Genomic DNA, 21,101 nt, shown 5'->3' with positions numbered 1-21,101 from the left:
ATACCTGCTTTGACAAGTACATTTAATTAGCAAATCGTGTTAATACCAGTTTTATAATATACGTTTCCTATAATTTCGTGTTGCCAGGGAAATAATTTAGAGAATAATGTATGGCCCGGTATAAAATAAGTCTTACAGGATCCAGACGAGGCTGTTGTGGAGGTCGGGGTCGACGGACTCCATGTCGTCCAGCGTGATGGGTTTCCCCAGCAGCTGTTTGTAGAAGGGCAGAGTGAAGCCTCCGTCGATGTAGTGGCCGTGGAACACCGCCATGCCCATGATGCGACCCACGAAGTGGAAGTACGACAGGTGCTCCTGCGCATCAGACGGGGATATTAATATTAAGGCTTTCATTCATATCATATCAGCTTCTGTGTTATGTAGTATATGAAGATTCAAATTAATCAGCTTCAGTTTTTTACTAAAGTTTTACCCAGGAGAGATTCGTTGCTGTCTTAGACTTCATCATTATTTACAGCATGCAGAATAATCTGATTTGTTCACATATTGATCAAAATCCAAATACTAAAAGAAAGATCTAACATTTTATTCAACACCTTTTTCAAATCCCATAAAATTAATGTTGTTTCAAATTTCTGCCCTTTGCTGATCATTTTTAAAACCAATTGTTGTTTATTTCTAGCTTACACATCCAAACAGTCTGTACCTATTCTCCATGGAAGAAATGTCTGGTTGATGTCTGCAAATTAAGATTAGCTTGATACACAAGTTATTATCAAATGTTAGATGCATGTTGGAAATTCGTACCGGGTTGACAGCAGAGTCCGGGTTGATCTGCAGAGTGTAGATGTCGTCTCTGGAGTACTGGAACAGGCCGTAGTACGGGTTCAGCATCTCGTGGGACAGCAGGTATAACCATTCCCTAAAACACAACAGATTTACAGTAACAGTGCAGATGAAATAAGCATAAAACATATTTCCTGACATTTAAAACCATTGAAAATAAACATGTGCCTAAATACCTTGCTACCCCGCCATAGTCCAGTCCCTCTTCTCCTCTGAATTTGATCATCAGTCTTTTCCAGAGATCCTTCGGACGCATCTTCATCACCTGCCGGTACGACTCCTGCGATTCAAGACACACAGAACATTTAAAACGATGCACAAAACAAGGCAAGTTTATTTATATAGCACTTTTACAGAAAAGTGGGAATTCAAAGTGCTTTACAAAACAAATTAAAAGACTTTTTAGGAATAAATACAGTAAAAACACATTATATAATGGCATTTTACAACAGGCATTACAAAGCAAAGATAATAAAATAATAAAAATAAACACCACAGGTATACAATACATGTTTAAAAGGCATACTGTAGTTCGAATATGATCATCTCAATTAAAAGCAGTCAAAGAGATATGTTTTTAGTCTCGATTTAAAAATAGTAAGCGTTTCTGCGGACGTGCATGATTTGGGCAGTTTGTTCCAGAGTGTCGGGCATAACAGCTAAATGCTGCCTCTCCATGTTTTGTTGTTACTCTCGGAACCGATAGCAGACCCGTCCCAGAAGACCTGAGGCACCTTGACGGCTTATAATTATGTAGGAGTTCAACAATATACTTTGGTCCTAAACCATGTAATGATTTAAAAACTAACTTGGTCACCAGCATATTTTATTATTGTTTATTGCTCTTAAAGAGAATACATTCATACCAGAGCATCCTGGCAATCCTGTCCTTGCATCTATTCATAGTAACCCTTCCCCAGTTACAGTTAAACAAATAGTCAGTGTTTTCCTTTTTACATTACATAAGAGTCGTGTCTGTCCTCTCACAGGGGTGACAGACAGAAACCCTGCCACAGTAAACAATCTGTCACTGCTGCACAGACTGGAAGATTACACTCAAACATTTCAGATACTCTAAACCACATGTGTCAAACTCAAGGCCCGGGGGCCAAATCAGGCCTTTGGTGGATTTAATTTCGGCCCGCAGGATAATTTCTAATTACTATTAGATCTGGCCCGCCGGTATATTGCACGCACACCTTCACTCAATCCTGAGGGTCTCCTCAGCTCAGAGCCTGAGCCCAAACATTGATGAACTTGCACCCAAGATGAGATGCCAAGTATCTGGCTTGAACTAGCATCACAGCAGCAAACTGAGTTTAATGGATGTTTCCTTCTGCACTTTTGTTCTTGTGACAACAGGGCATGTTTGGTTTTTTCTTTGAGGGGAATAGTTTTTTTTAAGTTGTTGGCCTGTGGAGAAATGTAATCATAAGAAATGACTCCGGAAAAGCTGCAGATAAAGCCATAAGAAATTAATGCAACTGATTATTTAATGTTTAATGTTGTTTTTATAGGCAATCATTTAAGCTTTGTCAGTTCCAGGTTTAATATGAGCAATAAGTTCATTTCAATACGTTCTGCAATAAACATTGAACCAGTCCGGCCCTCGACTAGTACCGATGTTTTAATTTTGGCCCACTGTGTATTTGAGTTTGACACCTCTGCTCTAAACGATAGTGATTAAACATGCATTGAATTGATTATGGAATGTGCACAGAAGAAAATATTTCCTTTGTGTTAATCGTTTGTCAACTTGTGGCACAGAACAAGTGTGGATAAGAAATCAGGCTAGAATAATTGTAAGTGCATGCACACCGTGCCAGAGGCTAACTGAAGCTCTGGTTCCTGCACGAGAAAACCTCCAGTGGATCTGCAGAGCTGCTTTTCACAGCTGTCACGTTGAAGGGCGATGAAGTCATATTTTTCATTGCTCAACTTGTAGTTATGAAGTTATGTCTGGCCACAAATACTTGCCACTTCTGCCCTTAGCTCCTTCCCACCCTCCCCTCACCTCCTTCCCCATCTCTTTAGCTGCTGAAATCATCCAGAAAGAATGCCTTGCCTTGGTAGAACAAATGATTGGAGAGAGCAGGAAAAAGAGAGACACAGGAGGAGGAGAAAAGCAACAGAGAAAGAGTGTTTTTGTGGTGTTGTGAAGGCCTTTCTGTTCTGCTTTTCACTGGGAATAATAAAGCAGTTTGGAGCAGTGGTTCTGAGCTGCCCTAGGCCCTTTTCTGGTGCACGTCGTAAATGGGGTGAAAAAAATGCTAGTAAAATGCAGAGATCTGGGTTTGTGAGGATTCAGTTTTAGTTTTCAGGGACTTTTGGGGTTTGCATGTCAGCATGTGATGCTTTTGTGAATGCCAGATGGGGAATTTTGTGCACACATGGTCAATGTACGTTATACAAATTCAAGGGAAATTCTGTGTTTGCATTCATGTATGTGTGCACATGTTTGCAGCTGTGCTCAGATGCCCTTCATCAGTGAGCCACATGTTTCCCTTTATGGGTTAAATCACACCAGGAATTTCAGGTTAGGGTGTCTCGTTTACAAGGTTCGAGGACATTTTCAAGTCAAATCAAATCAATTTGATTTGATTTGATTTTGACATTTTGAAAATGAACACCTGCCCTTCTGAAGTGAAGCCTTTCAGACAAATACAGTGTTGGGATCATGGCGTTTTTTTATTTCTATAAACATGGAAATTGCAACGATTAGTTGACAAATAACAATTCAGTCATTAGAAATATAATCGCCAACATTTTGATAATAGATTAATTGTTAAAGTATTTTCTCCTGAAAAATATGGCAGAAAATACTGTTTTAGCCTCCCTAATATGTCGATTTCATGTTTTCCTGTGTTACAATATCTTAATAAACTGAATATATTTTGGTTTTTGATAAACAGAAGACATTGGAACACCTTGCCTTGATCTTTAGGATGGACATTTTTCAATATCTTTGGACAGTAATGCCAGAGAAATAGGTGATTCCACAATATGACAAATAATCATGACTTTCAGCTCAAATAAACATGAACAAAGGTAGTGTTTGTACATCGTGCAGCTTTCTAGGTAGCCTTCTGCTAACAGAAACAAGTGCATTGTAAAATGTTGTTGTGTGTTCAGTTGAGTAATTCATTATTTCATCATTTTTACCTCAAATATCTCCTCACGGCAGACCTCGATGCGGCAGTGGCCGGCCTGTGGTTGTTGCGCTGAGAGCTCCTGCCGCAGGATTTTCAGCTTCTGCACCAGGTCTCTCTTGTATTTGGGCACCGTCAGGCACTCCGCCTCCTCAGGCAGCTGGGCGGGGGAGAGGGGCTGCAGCGGGACCCCGGGAACAACCTGCTCCTTCAACGGAGGCGTTTGACTGGAGGAATAATGTGAAGAGGATCCAAAGTCAGTCTGATTCACTAATTAACTTAAACAAATTAAACAATTTGTCCTGAGCAGCCTTTTCTTATTTGGACTTAGTGTATTACAGCTATCTACCATCACATTCCCATAAGTAGTTCTTATATTTGTTCTGGTGTACTGCTTTTAGGCAACAGATGTATAGAAGTAAAAAGAGGAATCTGTCCTGAAGGGAATTCCCCAACCCCTCCATCTCAAATATTCTCCAACCGCTGAACTAGGACGTTTTGTAAGAAATTCCATCTTCAGCCCTCACCCTCCTCACTCCCCTCAAATAAAAGAGCTCTAAACAGAGCCCTAAGCCCGGCGTAAATCTGATCCAGACCTGAGGACAGGCCGGCCCTTTGACAGACGTTTGAAAAATATCACTAGCAGGAAAGACCGAGATGGAGGTAAACCCTGGCTAAGCGAAGAGAAAGAGATACACACAGGAAAATAAATATACAAAAGGAGAGAGGTGTAAGTATAGCTGGACGAACCTCTATCACACATTTCTCTTTTCATCTAACTCTGTTCCTTTCGATACATCTTTACTTCCCGTCAAGAATAAAGAAGCTGACAGCCAAGTTTGATAAGGTATCCCTCCCCACCATCAACCACTACTTGAACTTCCAAGATACGACCACAGCCATTGTTAACATACATTTTTGCAACTCTACAGTCTTGTTTCTGTCGAGTAACACACTTTCTGAAGATGCCTTTCTTTTAGCTGCAAACAATTTCTGATAAATGGAGACTACAGCAACTGTTTTAAGTTCATGTTTCTCCTCTCTTGCTATTCAGAGCCTGTATATTTTAAAGCGATGAGTCGGCTTTAAAATGCAATCTTGGCAAAGGTGAGCCATGGTCAGAGTTCTGGTGTCTCTGCCTCATTGTGGTCTTGGTGGTGGGACGCCTGGGTGGGCCTCCTAAAAACATTATCCATCTCTCCCTTCAACAGGACAGCAGCGCTCATTCTCCGGTGAGGAAACGCTGAGCCAGCAGAGGATTGCTTTAAATGATGCTACTGTCCTCCGCTGGGAGAGGAGGCTGCTGTTGGCCAAACACAAGACTGAGCTGGTGTATAAAAAGGAAGGAGAGACCTTCTGAGGTAGCAGCGCATAGCCACCCACTTATTCCGACACTTGTACATTTGGGTTCTCTGGTTCAGTGGGTTTAAAAAAAAAAAGCCTCATCTATTTGGGCTTTCCAAACTAAACGGGTGCAGTGTTTCACCAGTCTATCCCTGTATAATCAAGTCCGCTGCTATTTATTTTATTGGCAGGCGCTGGGGCTCCTAGCATGTCAAAGAAAGGGTAAGACTGCAGTCCTGAAAACCACTTTAGGAAGGAGGAGGGGAAGAAAAGATGGCCTTAAAACAAAATGGAATGAGTTGCCTTTGGCTCGGAGGCTGAAGAACCATATAATAAAGCGTAATTTAAGCGCACTTTTTTTCCTCCTTCCGAGGGCACGGTGTAATTAAAAATACGTTTCGACATAGTTCATCGTCTTTGGTTTCCAAACGGGGACGAGCTCTGCATATTTGATGGTAAATATAGAAAATACAAGGACGGCAAAGCTGAAAATCTGCCTGAGCCGAAAGAGAGGAATGGCTGTGACAGCTTGGGTAAAAAAACACCACTTGGGGAGAAATATAACTGTCAAATTCAATCCAAGAGCCAGAGGATTTCATTATTGTTATTCCAAGGTGGACGGAGCAGGAGGAAAAGGAGAAGTGAAGGAGTGTGCCAGAACTAAGTCACCTACACCTGAACCTGCAGAGTCATGATAGTCCTCCATCCTCAGACTGGGTGTGTGAGGTGAGGGAGTGCACGCACAAGAAAGCACCGCTGTGTGGGTGGAGAAAAACCTCTTTTTAATGTCAGCCAGCACAGGTGGGCTGTAATGAGTGTTGAGTAGGTGTAGTGGTGTTAAAGCTACACCAACTCTCCCACTCTGCCCCCCACCCAGCCTGGAGAATCAAAGGGCCCTTTATGAGTCTGAGCATCAGCTGGTGCTGCAGAACGTGGAGTCAAAGTGTGTGCACTGAATTATTTACTTGGATAATATGTGTGTGTTTTGCCAGTAATTGTGTGATCTTTAACAGTCTAGCAAAATACCACATCTGTACACTTGTGTCGGTTTAAAAACGTACAGGAAGTACAGGAAACCAGAAGCAGACAGACTGTAGTGATGAGACTGCGTACCGACAAAAGTATGTTGCATTTTACGACAGTCTCCAAGAATAATGAATGAAAGCTTTGCAAAATGTTACCATAACAGAAAACAATCTGTGCTTTCTGCATAATTTGACTTACTGTATACAGCACGAGACCAAAAAGGTATTTGACACCTGAGTGTAGTACATTGTGCGTGCGAATACATAATAAATATAACTATATCCACCTACCTACCCACCTGTATCCCGCTCTATATCTATATACATTTGTGGGATGTATCGCTAACCCAGTCATTTGCATTTATTTATCTTTCATAGTTAAATATAACTACACACCCATAATATACCAAGTATACTATAGTATATAATCATCATTTCTTAAAACATCAATGCAAATGTTGATATAAATGTCATGAAGATGTATAACTTGGTGGGGAAAATACCTGCTGATGCCCACTAAACCTAAATCCAACTTAAAATACCTTGAGCAAACACTGATGTAATGGTTCAGACATATACTAGGTGCTGGTGCGAGGGAAGAAGCTGAGCATGTGAGAGGCAGCGCGGCAGACCACAGTAATGCAGCTGTGGCTGACTGTCTGACAATTCAAGGCCTTCATTAGTCTGAAGTCGACGGCAAGCGGGCCGTCTGAGTCACACTAACACCAAGATGCATCCTGGAGGCTCCGTAGACTGAGGTGCAAACTGCAGACTCCCGATGTTGTAATGCCAAATTAGTTCCACGCAATCTGATCTTACAGACGAAACACAAACAGTTTCTACTGGCACTGCACTCCGTTGGCTCTCACATGCAACCCCACTGTGTGTGTGTGTGTGTGTGTGTGTGTGTGTGTGTGTGTGTGTGTGTGTGTGTGTGTGTGTGTGTGTGTGTGTGTGTGTGTGTGTGTGTGTGTGTGTGTGTGTGTGTGTGTGTGTGTGTGTGTGTGTGTGTGTGTGTGTGTGTGTGTGTGTGTGTGTGTGTGCTATATCTTTAACTCCAGTTGTTGATAAAAGACAGATGTCCTGACAGTGAGCCAGCAGACAGGCTGATAACTTTAACAGTTTTTGAAGCACAGAGGACGCTGGGGAGGGGGGGGCATAAGTGTGCACTTGCTTACCTTCCAGAGTGTTGTACATTGCACAGTTATTGCTGTGACATGGTCTGTATAAAAACATGTCTTGATCTTGTTTTCATTAATCAGTGTGTATCACGGAAAGCTGCATTGGAAATTAAAGCTTGCTAATTTTGACCTTCAAGAAGCTCTCAAACTTTGTCTGGACTGCCTCAAATCTCTCCTAATAAGGAGTCGGACAGGCAGTTAATGATGCTGACTGGATAACATAGCTGAGCTTCAAATCACATATGGATACTATTTGACCAAATGACCAGATGTTGATTTCCCAAACATGTCTATCGTGCCAGCCGCTGTTATTGAAAGAGGTTTTGACTGAGAATTTGCACTAAAAAAGCAAATGGGAAAATCTCCACATCTCTCCATGTTCCTTTTGTTCTAATGACTCCTGCCTCACACACTGGCAGGCAGAAAGTACAGGGAGCTCCCCGACAGCCAAAATACACAGAGAACAAACCCAGAATTCAGTTCATCGTATCAGGGATTCAAACAACTCACAGGTTCCTTCCACACGAGTATCACAGCCTTGGTAGTTGTCATTTTATCTAGACGTACTGCTAAAGTACCTTATCAATGTGTGATAATGCGAAAACTGTTGCTAAGCTAGCAGCCGATATGCTAACACGGGTTTTGTATTTTTTCAGGCCTTTCTGCTGTATTTGCTGCAAGCAGTGGAGGCAGACTGCTGACAGACAAACAAACACACTGAAAGACCAACTGACAGCCCCTGACATTTGGTGTGTGTGTGTGTATATGTGTGAGAGTGTGTTTCAGACTTGAGTGACACCCACATGAAAGTCAACCCTGAGGAAGGTTGTACGACGTGTATAAAACACACATATTGGACATTCCCCTGTGGAAACGTATCACAGTCAGCATTTTCTCTTGTGATAATAACAGTGTGCGTGCGTGCGTGCGTGCGTAAGTGCGTGCGTAAGTGCGTGCGTGCGTGTGTGCGTGCGTAGCTTTGAGTGACTAGCTGCTGAAAGTGCTTTATACAGACAGATACCAAGAGTGTATTGTGTGTGTGGGTTACCTGAGGTTAGTGTTTTGGCTTTCCATGGCCACACGGGAACCATTTGGACTTGGGCTGTACGGAAAAAAAAACAGGAGAAGAGACGGGAAAAATTCAGAGAAAGACAAAAAGGGAGAAAAGAGAATGAAAACAATGGGAATGACAGAGATGAGGATTGGAGCATTGAAAGCACCATGGGACAAGATTAAAAAGAGCAGTGAGACAGGAGAAAGAGAGCAAGTAAACAAGTAAAAGGACACAAAGTAAAGGAATAAACGTAGATTAAAACAAGAAAAACAAATACAGAGGAAAATTAGGCCAAGATTGTTCCGTCATTGAGGAAGGCAGGAAGAGGAGGATGGAAAAAGAGCGTTGACAGAGACAGGCAGAACGGACATAAAGAGGACAAAAATATAAGGTGAGACGAATGAAACCAAGACAGCCAGTGATTATCTTACAGCAGATATATTAATTGCAGGAAAAAAGCAATATTTTATGTTCTTGGTCATTCAAATCTCAACTACAGCCAAGGTAATGTCCTTGAACATCCTGAACACATCAGTGATTTATAGACTTACTTGAGTACTAGATGCAGGTTAGCAGAGAGTCGTGGGTCTGTGAACTGAGTTGTCCGGTTGTTGTGGTCGACAAAGTAGACGCGACCCGTGGCTGTGTTTCTTATCTCCCAGCCTGGAGGCAGCGGGCCCAGCTCCTCACAGTTCACATTGCTGAGATCCCTGAACAAATAAAACCAAAACCATCAGCTTCACACTACCAATGTGAATCTGGCTAAAACAAACGACTTTGACCCCCACACTATGACGAGCTTAAGAACTATATCATTGATTAGCCTCACATTACATTACACTTGTTAGACGCTTTTATCCAAAGCTAACACCAGATTCACTAACTCAGCTAAGGAACGATCTTTGTCCGTCTCGCCGTGCTGTATGTGTGTTTTTTCAGCATCATGTCATTCATTATTTGGCTTCCTCTTTGATGCATGTTACAATATGGCCCCTGGTCACTATGTTTGTAGAGGTTGACACTCCAACGTGCCAAAAAAATAAATAAATAAGAAATTCCACGCACATGCAGACATCTTCATAAATCTCAAGTGTGGCATAGGTGAGTGTTGAAAGGGATTACAATGTTCAATACAATGTTTTTAAGAATCAATACAATGTTTTTACCACAGCCTTCTATGGGGTTTTATGTTAGCTATGATGCAATTTGAGCTGCTTTTTTAAAGTGAATAGGTAAGTAGGAATAGTAAGTAGCGATCAGATTTTAACACAATTACACAAACTGAACACCTTTTCAACTAATATTTAATAACCAAGACTAAATGTTAACCTTGCTAACGTTTGATGAATATGGGCTGCCGTTTACATTCACATGAACTAGTACGTAGACCTTTTCTTCACAGCAGATTCACATAACTCAATCAGATCGCTCGAACAGAGCTCTCAACAGAACAAAGAGCATCGTCAACATTAACAAAGCCAATGCTGAAAAAGCCCTTGCTCTAATTTCCTGATTCTTCTACGCTCCTGTACACTGACATTCCCGTCAGTAGGAAGCTAAGCCATGATCTGGGACAACGCAAAAGCCTCAGGGCAACTTGTGTTTTTGTCTATGTATGTGTGTGTATGTATGTGTGTGTGGGTGTGTGTGTGTGTACTTTGTCCTTGTGTGAAGTGAGGACACATCACTGAGGGACAGAGTACATGCCTCGCTGCACTCATCACAAAATACTGGGTCATTTTGAAAAGCTCTGTCCAAATGACCAAACCCAAAACTCAACGTGCTTCTCCGCTGAGCAGCAACATGGCCAGAAATGTAACGCAATATCAGAGCCTGAAGTCTCTGGTGAATTACCGAGTGGGCTATTGAGTCAGTGAAAGAGTTTGATTGAATGCAGAACCACTAGCTCAACAGCTGCCCAAAAGTGTTTCTTCCAAATCCACATCGGACTCAGAGGTCACTAGTTTGTCTGACCCGGACTTGATCATGAAATATGACTATAAAGACTAACGTTTCTGGATACAGAAAGTTAAGTCCAGTTTGGTCGTGTCAGTTTGGGAATATATGTCATCAGGTTTTATATTAAGGATAATACATTACGGCTGTCAGCACTGCAGTGCATTTATCATGCGTTTAAAATGCACTTAACTGCCACTAGGGGTTTCTCATCAACACATAAAGACAGAGTTTAGTGGTGTTGTGAGGTCAAGTGAGATCATGGGATCTTGTATCACTGCCATTGCCATAATTGCAGTTAGCTTCTCCCTGTTAGCATATTGTTCATAGAGGTTTTTTTTACCAAAGGCTGAAATAGCCGTAGAAGTCTGCTCCCGATTATAACAAGTACAAATAAAATAGTTAAACAATTTCCCAAACGAACATTGGCAGAGAGGCTGCAAGCCATTGAAGTAACCTTGATTAAAATGTGGGTTGTTTGTAGGTTTTAAAATAGTTGGAGACATACAGGGACAAACCTGTTTGTAGACACTTTGATGAAGTGTGTTTTTGAAATGGTTTTACTCACATTTCATACGTCACATTAACTAAAAGAAACATACATTGTATAACAAATAAAGACGAATAAAGACAATAACGAAGTGAAAACTATAAATCAAAAAGGAGTTACCTGGGCACCCGGGGGTCATGCCATGTGCTGACCCCAGTCTGCGTGTGGAGGAAGTAGACTTGACCCTGCTGAGTTGTTCTTTGCTCTAAAAGGAGAAAGAGAGAAAATCATTTGGATCAAAATGGCAAAAACAACACTGATACATGACGCTCAAAACTGTTGTTCTGTAGTGCTGGTGGGTACAAGCATGGATAGTGAATTTGTGTATTTTGGAGAAAGGGAATCCTGTTTATAATTGAAGTGACAGGCAAACTGAAAGGACAACAGTTTTGTAAAGTGGGTGCCAAAGTAATCAATTAGTTCCTCTCCAAGTCTCCACTATCCCAAAATAATGGGGGAAATAAAATATAAGGAAAACTTATCAAAGACTCGTGACTTTTTCCTTATACATAGTTACTTGATGCATCCTTGTTTTCTCTTAAAGGTTGGTGTGTGTGCTCTGAAAGTAATCCCTTCCCATTAATCTACAAAACCAAAGGAAATGGAAAAGAAAACTCTGTACTTCTTTCCAAACCAACGAAAATGATATGCTGTAAACAACTGGGAGAACCGAGGACAGCAAAAAATAAATGAGAATGGTTCCTCATCGGCCCGTTAGAGCTGTGGTTCCCTCCAGCTCACGGATGAATGGAGTGTGTGTGTGTGTGTGTGTGTGTGTGTGTGTGTGTGTGTGTGTGTGTGTGCATGTTGGCACAAAGTGTGTGTGCTGCACAGGCTCAGTGTTCTGAGGCTCATGTGTGTGTATATGCACCCGCTAATCCATCAGTACCCCACACCCCAACTTCCTACTGGCACAACTCATTTCCTACCCACCTCTCCCTCTCTTTTTCCCCTCACACACACACTCCCTCCCTCCCTCCCTCTCTCCATCACCACACCCAGCCACTGGTTCAGGGGGTTCAGCGGAGAAAGAAAGCTCACTAGCCGTTGGGCATCAGTGACTCACTTTGTCCGACCTTGGCCAGCGTCAGTGGACACAGCAGGACATTTCAAAGGGGGCAAAGGTCCAATTGTGCCATTCTAAAAAATCAAGGGCATGCAGCACCACACTTAAAATAATTATTTATTTTACAGACTCTGTGGGTATTGTGGGGTTCACACTGGCTGAAAAGTACACTTAACTGAAAAAAAGAAAATCCCAATGATGGAAAATATACTTATGTAGCTCCTGCATTATTTTCCAAACGTGTTTAAAGAAAGGCTAGAGCTCAAAGCTGAGCCTTGAATATGCCGCTTTCAAATCAGTTTGTAAGCCAAGTATTTCAACTCTGGGAAATGTTTGAAAACAGGAGGAGAGAGGAAAGAAAGGTGGAGTAGAGGAGAGGAATATTATCACACATCAGGTGTCGACCGTGGTTGTCATGATGTGGTGCTGTGGGTCAGCAGAGAAAGTGTGTGAGAGCCAATGGAAAGAGCCAGGAGACGGACGGATAGAAAATAAGTGGAAAAAGGGGCATTTTGACTTTACTCTTATCATCAAAAGGAAAACAAATGTTTGTGTGTGTGTGTGTGTGTGTGTGTGTGTGTGTGTGTGTGTGTGTGTGTGTTTGTGTGAGATGCTCTGTCTCTCACCATAACCCTCAGGCAGGTCAGGGGGTGTATGCAGGTGTGTTCGACTCATGTAGTTGCGATGCCGCTGAGATCGAACCCGTCTCTCCTGGACCCGCTGTACGCCCTGCGGCACGCTCGCCTCGGCCCCGTTAACGGGCGTCATCACCGGCGTGTTCTCGTCCACCACACAGCTCAGAGGACGCCCTGAGGGGCTGGAGTACTCCGACGCTGGCCTGGGAAAGAGCGGAGAGTGGTTCATGTAAATGGAGTTTAGTCTATTTTCAAAGAAATGTTCCTGATATATATTAATACACCATACATTTTGTAACAAATCGGGGAAAACATGAACTCAATGTACTACATAAAACAGAAAAAATCAATTGAGAAGCAGAATTGAACGTTTTATTTTTGATTCCTTAGATGCACTGTGTGACTATGGGCCATGTTTCCCTCTCCTTGCAGGAAGCTGGGTGTGGAGGGTGAAAGAAGTGTGTTTCTGTGTTAAAGGTGTGCTATGGGTTAAGTCAAAGGTGCAGCCAGTTTATCTGCACTTGTGATGTCTAGACATACACACTGGTGTTGGGTAATTATTGTGGAACAGCTGTGTCATCAGTCCTCAAAAATAAAAATGTATTTCATGGTTATGCTTAAGATTAAGTGATTTGAAGGATTGCATAAAAGCAAACAGAAAGTCCTCCAAAGACTACAGTAGAATCTTTAGTGTGTTTAGGAGACATAGACAGGCCGACACATAATGTATCTGTGTGTGTGCAAGTGTCGGCGCGTGCGTGACCATTGTCTGGCTGTCCAGAGTTACTGACGCCTTGGCTATCTAAAACCTTGGACCCTTGTCCGTCAACCCAAAGCCCACCCACTCCCCCTTCCACACACTCTTCCTTCCTCCTATTTCCTTTTTCTCCCCCTCCACTAATATCCTACCTCTCCCTCCAAGTAACCCTGCTTCTTTACTTTAGAGGTGTTTTCACTCTTTTCTGCCCAGTCTTCGAGACATTTCCACCCACATACACCTTAAACTGATTAATGGATTATTCTTTCTAAACTCTGGAACAGATTACATTTGTCGTCAGTCAGGATCAGTGACAGGTGACGGTGTGGGGGGGGGGGGGGGGGGGGGTGGCGTTATTTGTTTGCTTACTCCCCTAACGGCTCCACTGATATGGGCCAAGTAGGAAGGCGACAGTTGTTCCAGCAGGAACAGGGGCCAAGTAAAACCTAGCTGCCCGACTGGCTGGCTAGTATGCTTAGAGAGGTGTGTGTGTGTGTGTGTGTGTGTGTGTGTGTGTGTGTGTGTGTGTGTGTGTGTGTGTGTGTGTGTGTGTGTGTGTGTGTGTGTGTGTGTGTGTTGCAGTGGGGTGGGATGCTAAGGAAGTTGTCAGAAATTCACTCATTACGACAGACTGTTATTGTTGTGTTGGGAGTTGGGCTTAGTGAACGTGTCTTTCCTTCTAGAAGGGGAAGTTGGGAAAAGTACAACCACTTACAGAGACCCCTGATGCTTTGTTATTAAAAGTTCAAGTGTGTAGTATTTAAAGCCCTGGATGAAGAAGTGTGTAGTTGTACCTGGTCGGTCTCTCCCACTGCGTGGTACGTGTGATGTGGTTCAGGTACTGTATCCTCCCAGACGCCGTCCTCCTTTCTTCCCAACTGTTTCATGACATATTAAGACAAAGGATTAGAAAAGACAATCAAAAAACTAAAACGGTTGCTGAATCTGATTATATAATGTTTAGAAAAAGGGGCTTAACAGCAAACATAAGTAATAAAGACATTTATCTTTACACACAAGACAAAAGCTTGTGAATGAATTGCATACCAATACTGATTTAGTATGCATTTAAAAAAGAATGTATCCTTTTAAATGCACACAAAATCACAGAAAAACTATCCTCCTGCCCCAACACAATCCTCTCAACTATAGATTACTTCACTGAAGAAATGCTTCTAAAAGAGTTAAATCCAGATAGCTGCCAGGAAAAAGAAAGACTTTGAGAATGAGCAAGCTAGTACTGTGTGCACAAATAGGACAAGTCATTTGAAAGGAAAAGCTTTGATGATACTAACCCATCAGGCAGGTCGTTGTCGAACAAGCGGCTGCAGTCCACTACCGGCCCTCCTGTCCCGATGCGATCTCTGGACTGAAGACTTACTGCACAGTTAACCAAGACAAGGAAGACTGCAGATCAATCAGATGTTCTTACCCATAGAGTTTCGCTCAAATAATAACTTCATCATATTGTAATCATCTTTTAAATAGACATTAGTGTCTCTCCGAGGCTTTAGCAGGAGCAGTGTTAAAGCTTGTGCCATTGGTTCTTAATACCAATCACAGCATGAATTGTAATGATGTTCCTTGGTATTAGTGTCTTAATGTGGAATTTCTGAGGGATTTTGTAGTATTATTTTCAACTGCAGCACATTTGTGTAACATATGATATCAAGCCCAAACATTTATGCAATTTATGAAACATAGTAGGTCATGGGAATGGTCATTATATGCGTCCACAAAAAGGTTTCAAGCCTTTAGGCACGCTAGAATTTAAAATAGGAATCGGCAACTAATCAAAACCCAATGTTTGTTCCAGATTTTTGACTAGAAAAACTTGACAGTGATGATTATTGTCTCTTACAGATGATCCATGTATTGTATTTGGCCTTAACTGCTGACCTCGATTTCAAATACTGAAAATTAATAGATTGAAAAATGATACCTAATTGAGGATGAATTAGCTGTTGGCAAAATAAATGAGCACTTCATTTTTTTTTTAAACCTAGTCAAATGTAAGGGAGTAGTCCCATTGATGTCTTCCAGCTGTTCATTTAATCAGTGTTTTAAACAGTAAATATGCGGTGGACAAAAGCTCTGGGACTGGACTAAGCATGTCCATCTGAGCTTTTTTTATATATATAGTATTGGCACACTGGATGTAGACTAGAGCATCTGGAACATGTAACACACTGACTGACTATGCATAGTTATATCTTTCACTTAACTTCCTTTTCCATAAGAATGATAATGTTTTAAACGTGTTTGGAATTCTTACCAACTATTTGACCTCTCACAGTATCATTGTCATTGGGGCCCAGCTTATTCAGGTCCAGTCTCTGATCTGCAGGGAAAAAACAAACAAGAAATTGAACTATCAACTAAATATCTGCTCACATTTACAACCGTGATCAAATCCAGGTATTAAGCCGATGAGTAACTTGATGAACTTAATGCCAAATAAAAGGCGTTCAGACTAAAAAATAGAACCGCAGGGTGTTGCGTTTGTGTGGGCGTGTTGCCTCAGTGCGACGATGAAACACTATCCAGGAAGGACGGATGAGTAATAAATCCATGACTTTGAAGGCTTATAAGATGACAGAAACTGCACAGTTAATTTAAAATACTATGACGGAGGATGTTACAACCATGGAAAGTTATCAAAAATGCATTCTTATCATCTGTTGCAGGAGATAAAACATCAAATATAATGATGTACATCCAAACACATATCAGCCAATCATTTTACAGTGATAACGGCTCTGATTTCGGCACGAGGCAAATGGGACATACTGAAGCAGCCAGCCAAAACTAAAAAATGTTTAACAAAGCAACAATGTTCTGTGCAGGGAAAAACATTTGGAGACACAAAATATCACAGATCTTGGACGCAAAATGTGTAAGCGGTCTTGTTATTTTTGGATAAGCAAGGACTCATTGTCTGAAGTGGCAAATGATAGCACTGCGAGACACAGACAGCAAAAACACAAACCAGGACGACTCTGAACAAGATCCAGACACAGATACACTCAGCAGTCTCTGCTGCCTCTGTCACACAGGGAAACTTCGGCATGACCAGCTGAGCCGTACAGGAGTGATATCAATTAATGTGTGTGTATCTGTGTGTATGTGTGTGTCGTAATCGCACAGGGTGTGAGTCATGCAGGGGCTTTGGCTTTCTAAAATCTGAAAAAGTAAAGCATAGTCAGACATTAAACTGTGTGTGTAGGAAGGAAGAGAAATATGCACCGCAAGAGGAAGACAGAGAGAGAAAGAGAATCTGCGGAAGAAAGGGAAATGCCCCAGTTATCCATGCATTAATACTATAATCAGAGACATACTAGACATGTATTGTAATTGCTTGGTCTACATAATGTCATGCATACACAGACATGTCCTTGGTTTTCCTGTATGTATAAACTCTGCAGATCTAAACAACACTATAGCTGGTTTCCAGAAGAGTGTGTGAGAGTGTGTGTGTGTGTGTGTGTGTGTGTGTGTGTGTGTGTGTGTGTGTGTGTGTGTGTGTGTGTGTGTGTGTGTGTGTGTGTGTGTGTGTGTGTGTGTGTGTGTGTGTGTGTGTGTGTGTGTGTGTGTGTGTGTGTGTGCGTGTGCGCGTGTGTGCGTGTGGGACTTCTAGGAATCAATACAACAATTCCAGTAATGTTTGTCTGTGTACATCTTGTTCAGACCACAGACTGGGCACAGTTCATGTTTCTACGGCTACAAGACAAGGACAAGGGATTTTGTGAGCTCTGGTGTCTTGTCAAAGATTATGATTTGTCTCCCTGTCCACTTTCTGTGGCTACAAGAAAGTATAATTTCTGCCATGTTGGCTGTACAGTAAGTGGCTGGTCTGGAGCCTAACTGGAGCCTCTCCTGTCTGTTTCTGGAAGCTGTGGCTAAATGTTAGGGCAGGTTTTTGGCCCTCAGTGGGGTTAAAGTATGGCATGTCAAGGTCCCTCGTGTTCTTTAGTGGCTAGAAGAGTGAACTGTATATGTCAAGAATTTCGATTTTAAACAAGTAAAGGTTCCTGGGACATATTTGGTAATATAATGAGAAGTATGTAGCTTTTTGGACTTGGCATAATAGTCGCATTTAGGTCAACTAATCAGTTTGGTTCTAACAAAGAAGGTAATTATATTCAGACAGACAACTTCTGGTGTGTCCGTAGTGCATTACTGTGTAGAATGAATGGATGGAAATAAGGAAAAGGCCGAATTTATACCCAAAAAAAAGGGGGGAAATGTACTTCAGAGTGGCGGTTCTGTTACATGTCTGAACTTTTAGTTTGAGACAGGAAGATGGATTGAAGGAAAGGAGGAGAATGTGTGGAAGGAATGTTAATTTGACAGTTTGTAGTACAGTTAAGTGTGTATGTGTCAGTATCAACAGACTGGTACTGCCAACAAGCCAGACAGGGCTAACAAGCATGCGGCCATGTGGACTGCAGAGAGTAAATAAGAGTATAAATCATTTGGAAATCAAAGAGCTGCAGTCTGTGAGGCCAGGCAGATGTGTGTTATCCACATTAAACCGGGTCACACAGGATTATCAAAGTGATCCCCAAACAGCACCTTTCCTCCTCTTTCTGCACCTTTGGCAAAACAGTGTCAATAAGTATATGAGCAGGACTAGGTTTCCAAGAATAAAAGCTATATGTTTCCTTGGCAGATAGATGCATTGCTGTAAAAATGAATGGTTGCTATTGATTTAGGTTGAGGTGCCTCATGTCTACAGCATTTCTGTTATGTGTAGCCTAAAGGAGCTGTTGATGTATTGTGCCTATAAATCTCATGGCAATTAATGTTTGGCACAAGAACAGCTGCAGACTGCAAGCTGGGGATGGGATATGAGCACTGTTAAAGAGTATACATGTAGCAGCAGGCTGGCTAACAATCAAACTTTTGCAGCCATTTAAAAACAACAGGCACAGAAAAAGTCAAGTTGTGTGTGTTATTGGAGACACCAGGTCTGGTCCATACCTTACTGAGCATGCATACAGCATCTTTGTGCCAACATGTGTGATAAGATGTGAACATGGAGCTCCCAAAACTGGATAGTTATTCATTAGATGTAGCCTGTGGATCCTCCCCATTAACCTTCACTTAGAAGCTAAGCCGGAGGGTAAAGGCCACGGCGAGCATGCAGAGGGAGCATGAAGAGAGCAGACAACAGCACACACAAACAGGTACTTACAGCCAGTGTCTTTGAGTCTGTTGATGGCGTTGGACAGGAGGCGGACACAGCCGAGGAAACCTGCACCCTGCTTTTTGTGGATCTTCTTGTGATTCCATACGCTGATGGTGATTGAGTCTGCCTTTCCAATGTATCTGAGAGGGGAAGAGAAAGACAAATTGTCAAAAAGACAATCCTGACAACATGAGTAGGATTTCCAAAGGTCCATTGAGCCATGGTGCATGCTTGAGTGCAGTAGCAGGGGGGCTTAATGCAGGATGGAAACTCAATTAAATCATAACCTACGACACTCAAGAAATGTTGCAAAGCATTAACAAATACATATAACTAATACTGCAGAGAAAAAAAAGGGAATCTTGCATCTCTTTCAACCACTTCTTGGTAAGAATAATGCACACCATGTTTGCGGTGCAGACTGACAGTCTGACTGTGTAATGAGGCTGATTAGCTAATTTAAAGAACCATGTGTGTGCATGCGTATGTGTACGTGCATATTGGGCTAAGATCAGTCTAGTCGTGGTTGGAGAACAGAGGAAGTCCCCAAGATGTGCTTCACCACTGACTGAGAGCCAGACAGCTACAACAGTACAGCTACAACCACCCACACACACACACACACACACACACACACACACACACACACACACACACACACACACACACACACACACACACACACACACACACACACACACACACACACACACACACACACACACACACACACACACACACACACACACACACACACACACACACACACACACACACACACACACACACACACACACACACACACACACACACACACACACACACACACACACACACACAGCGAGCTGTGGGGTTTCCCCACTAAACACATCAAAATGTATATATATATTTGACAGCAAGTCAAATCATAGAAGTTGGGAAATTGTTGCAGTGAGATTAAATTACGGCGTGTGTGGGTTGTGGACCTTTAAGTGTCCAGCGATTCAGTCTCGAGTCACTATCTCACACTGTGATCAGGATGCAGTAGCTGAGGTTAGCAGCTTGGCATGTTCACTGTTTCTCACTCAACAGATGCTGATGTGTCTAGGCATGTGCTTGTTGTTGCATATGTTGATTATGATCCCATGTTCAAGCCATTTATCATTATTAGATGACAAGCGGGTGAAATAACTCACATTTTTTTGTGCCAACATACTTTCAATCGTCTTCTCCAATAGGCTTATTCGCCAAAAAGTGAATACTGACTTACGGATTAAAAAGAATATTCCACTAGAACGGACACCTCAAACATGTTCTGAGCAATCAAACAAAACATCTGAATGGAGTTACTTTGAATTAATTGGTTTTTTTGATAAAAGCGTTTCTGTTGCTCACTTCGACAAGACCCATTTTTTAAAGATCATTCTTGATTAAGAGATGTTTCCAAACTCTTCCAAAATATTACAGATATGTTGCAATTTGGTGCTCAGCAGTGTGAGCTCTTCAATCTCCTCTGAAAGCAGAACACAGTATTCAAAATGAAATGTCATGCTTTTCCCTTCACACAATATGGTTGCAAAATTAACAGGTCACTGTGAAGAAAATATGTGTTGTACAAAGCACCTTGGAGAAAAAAAAAACAGCTGACAAGACAATGACTGTCTTTCTGAGATAAGAGAAACAGATGGAACAAAATATTATTTCCTCACTGTACCAAAAACAGTGCTGGGAAACGTTTTCCTCCGAAATAACATTGCAGGTGCTAAAGTTATTGTTACAACACTGCTATGAAAAAGCACATTTATACGTATGGGGGTGGGCTGACGAGAGAGTGAACTGTCAGCGCTGAATCATAAATAGACCTGAAAACAGATGGAAGTTTGGCATCTCCGTTATACAATATAACTCCAGACTGAACTGACCGACTCCCCGTCTTCTGTAGGTAGTTGTTGTTACTGAAGGCCACAGTATACTCTGTGTGTGAAGTTTGTGCGAATATGTTAAACATAATGAATTGGCTGTTCCATCAACACAAAGCTAGCAAACGATACATTGGGATATACTGTAATTAATTCTTTTAGTTGGATTCTGTTTGTCAGGGAACAGAGCAGCACTTTTTTTATTTGAATGATAGTGACAGATGGTCCTGTAACGTGGTGCAGCATTGGATATAATTTAAGTTTTTTAATAGACAATGTTTTATTAGGATGATGCAATTGAATAAGTGTTTTCTGTGAAAGAAAACATATTTGTGTATATACTGTTAAGTAAACTTCCTAAGAATTAAAAAAAAAAAATGCAGTGGTCGCATCAGTTATGATTTTAGACTTGGTTTGAGTATTTAATAACGTTTTAAATGTGTTGGCAAGTGATGAAATAATGTCACTACATGAGAACAAAAATATTA

The 21,101-nt window shown here is 41.7% G+C and overlaps 1 protein-coding gene across 3 annotated transcripts in view; it reads right to left on the bottom strand.

Annotated features, from left to right (window-relative positions):
* Positions 1-21,101, bottom strand: part of LOC117538005 (E3 ubiquitin-protein ligase SMURF2-like) — a 65,103-nt gene that overhangs the window by 5,323 nt on the left and 38,679 nt on the right. For 2 of the 3 annotated variants that reach the window (XM_034203480.1, XM_034203479.1), the window contains 12 exons: positions 18,722-18,855; positions 15,800-15,865; positions 14,820-14,931; positions 14,319-14,402; positions 12,759-12,970; positions 11,187-11,271; positions 9,112-9,270; positions 8,555-8,608; positions 3,970-4,183; positions 984-1,087; positions 769-883; positions 137-315 (listed from right to left, as the gene is read on the bottom strand). In XM_034203480.1, coding sequence (XP_034059371.1) covers positions 137-315; positions 769-883; positions 984-1,087; positions 3,970-4,183; positions 8,555-8,608; positions 9,112-9,270; positions 11,187-11,271; positions 12,759-12,970; positions 14,319-14,402; positions 14,820-14,931; positions 15,800-15,865; positions 18,722-18,855 — 1,518 coding nt within the window. The remainder of the gene's footprint in view (positions 1-136; positions 316-768; positions 884-983; positions 1,088-3,969; positions 4,184-8,554; positions 8,609-9,111; positions 9,271-11,186; positions 11,272-12,758; positions 12,971-14,318; positions 14,403-14,819; positions 14,932-15,799; positions 15,866-18,721; positions 18,856-21,101) is intronic. The other variant, XM_034203481.1, reaches the window with a different exon arrangement.

This window comes from Gymnodraco acuticeps, unplaced genomic scaffold, assembly GCF_902827175.1.
Source record: "Gymnodraco acuticeps unplaced genomic scaffold, fGymAcu1.1, whole genome shotgun sequence".
Taxonomy (NCBI): Eukaryota; Metazoa; Chordata; class Actinopteri; order Perciformes; family Bathydraconidae; genus Gymnodraco; species Gymnodraco acuticeps.
This window is presented reverse-complemented; position numbering and strand designations above follow the sequence as displayed.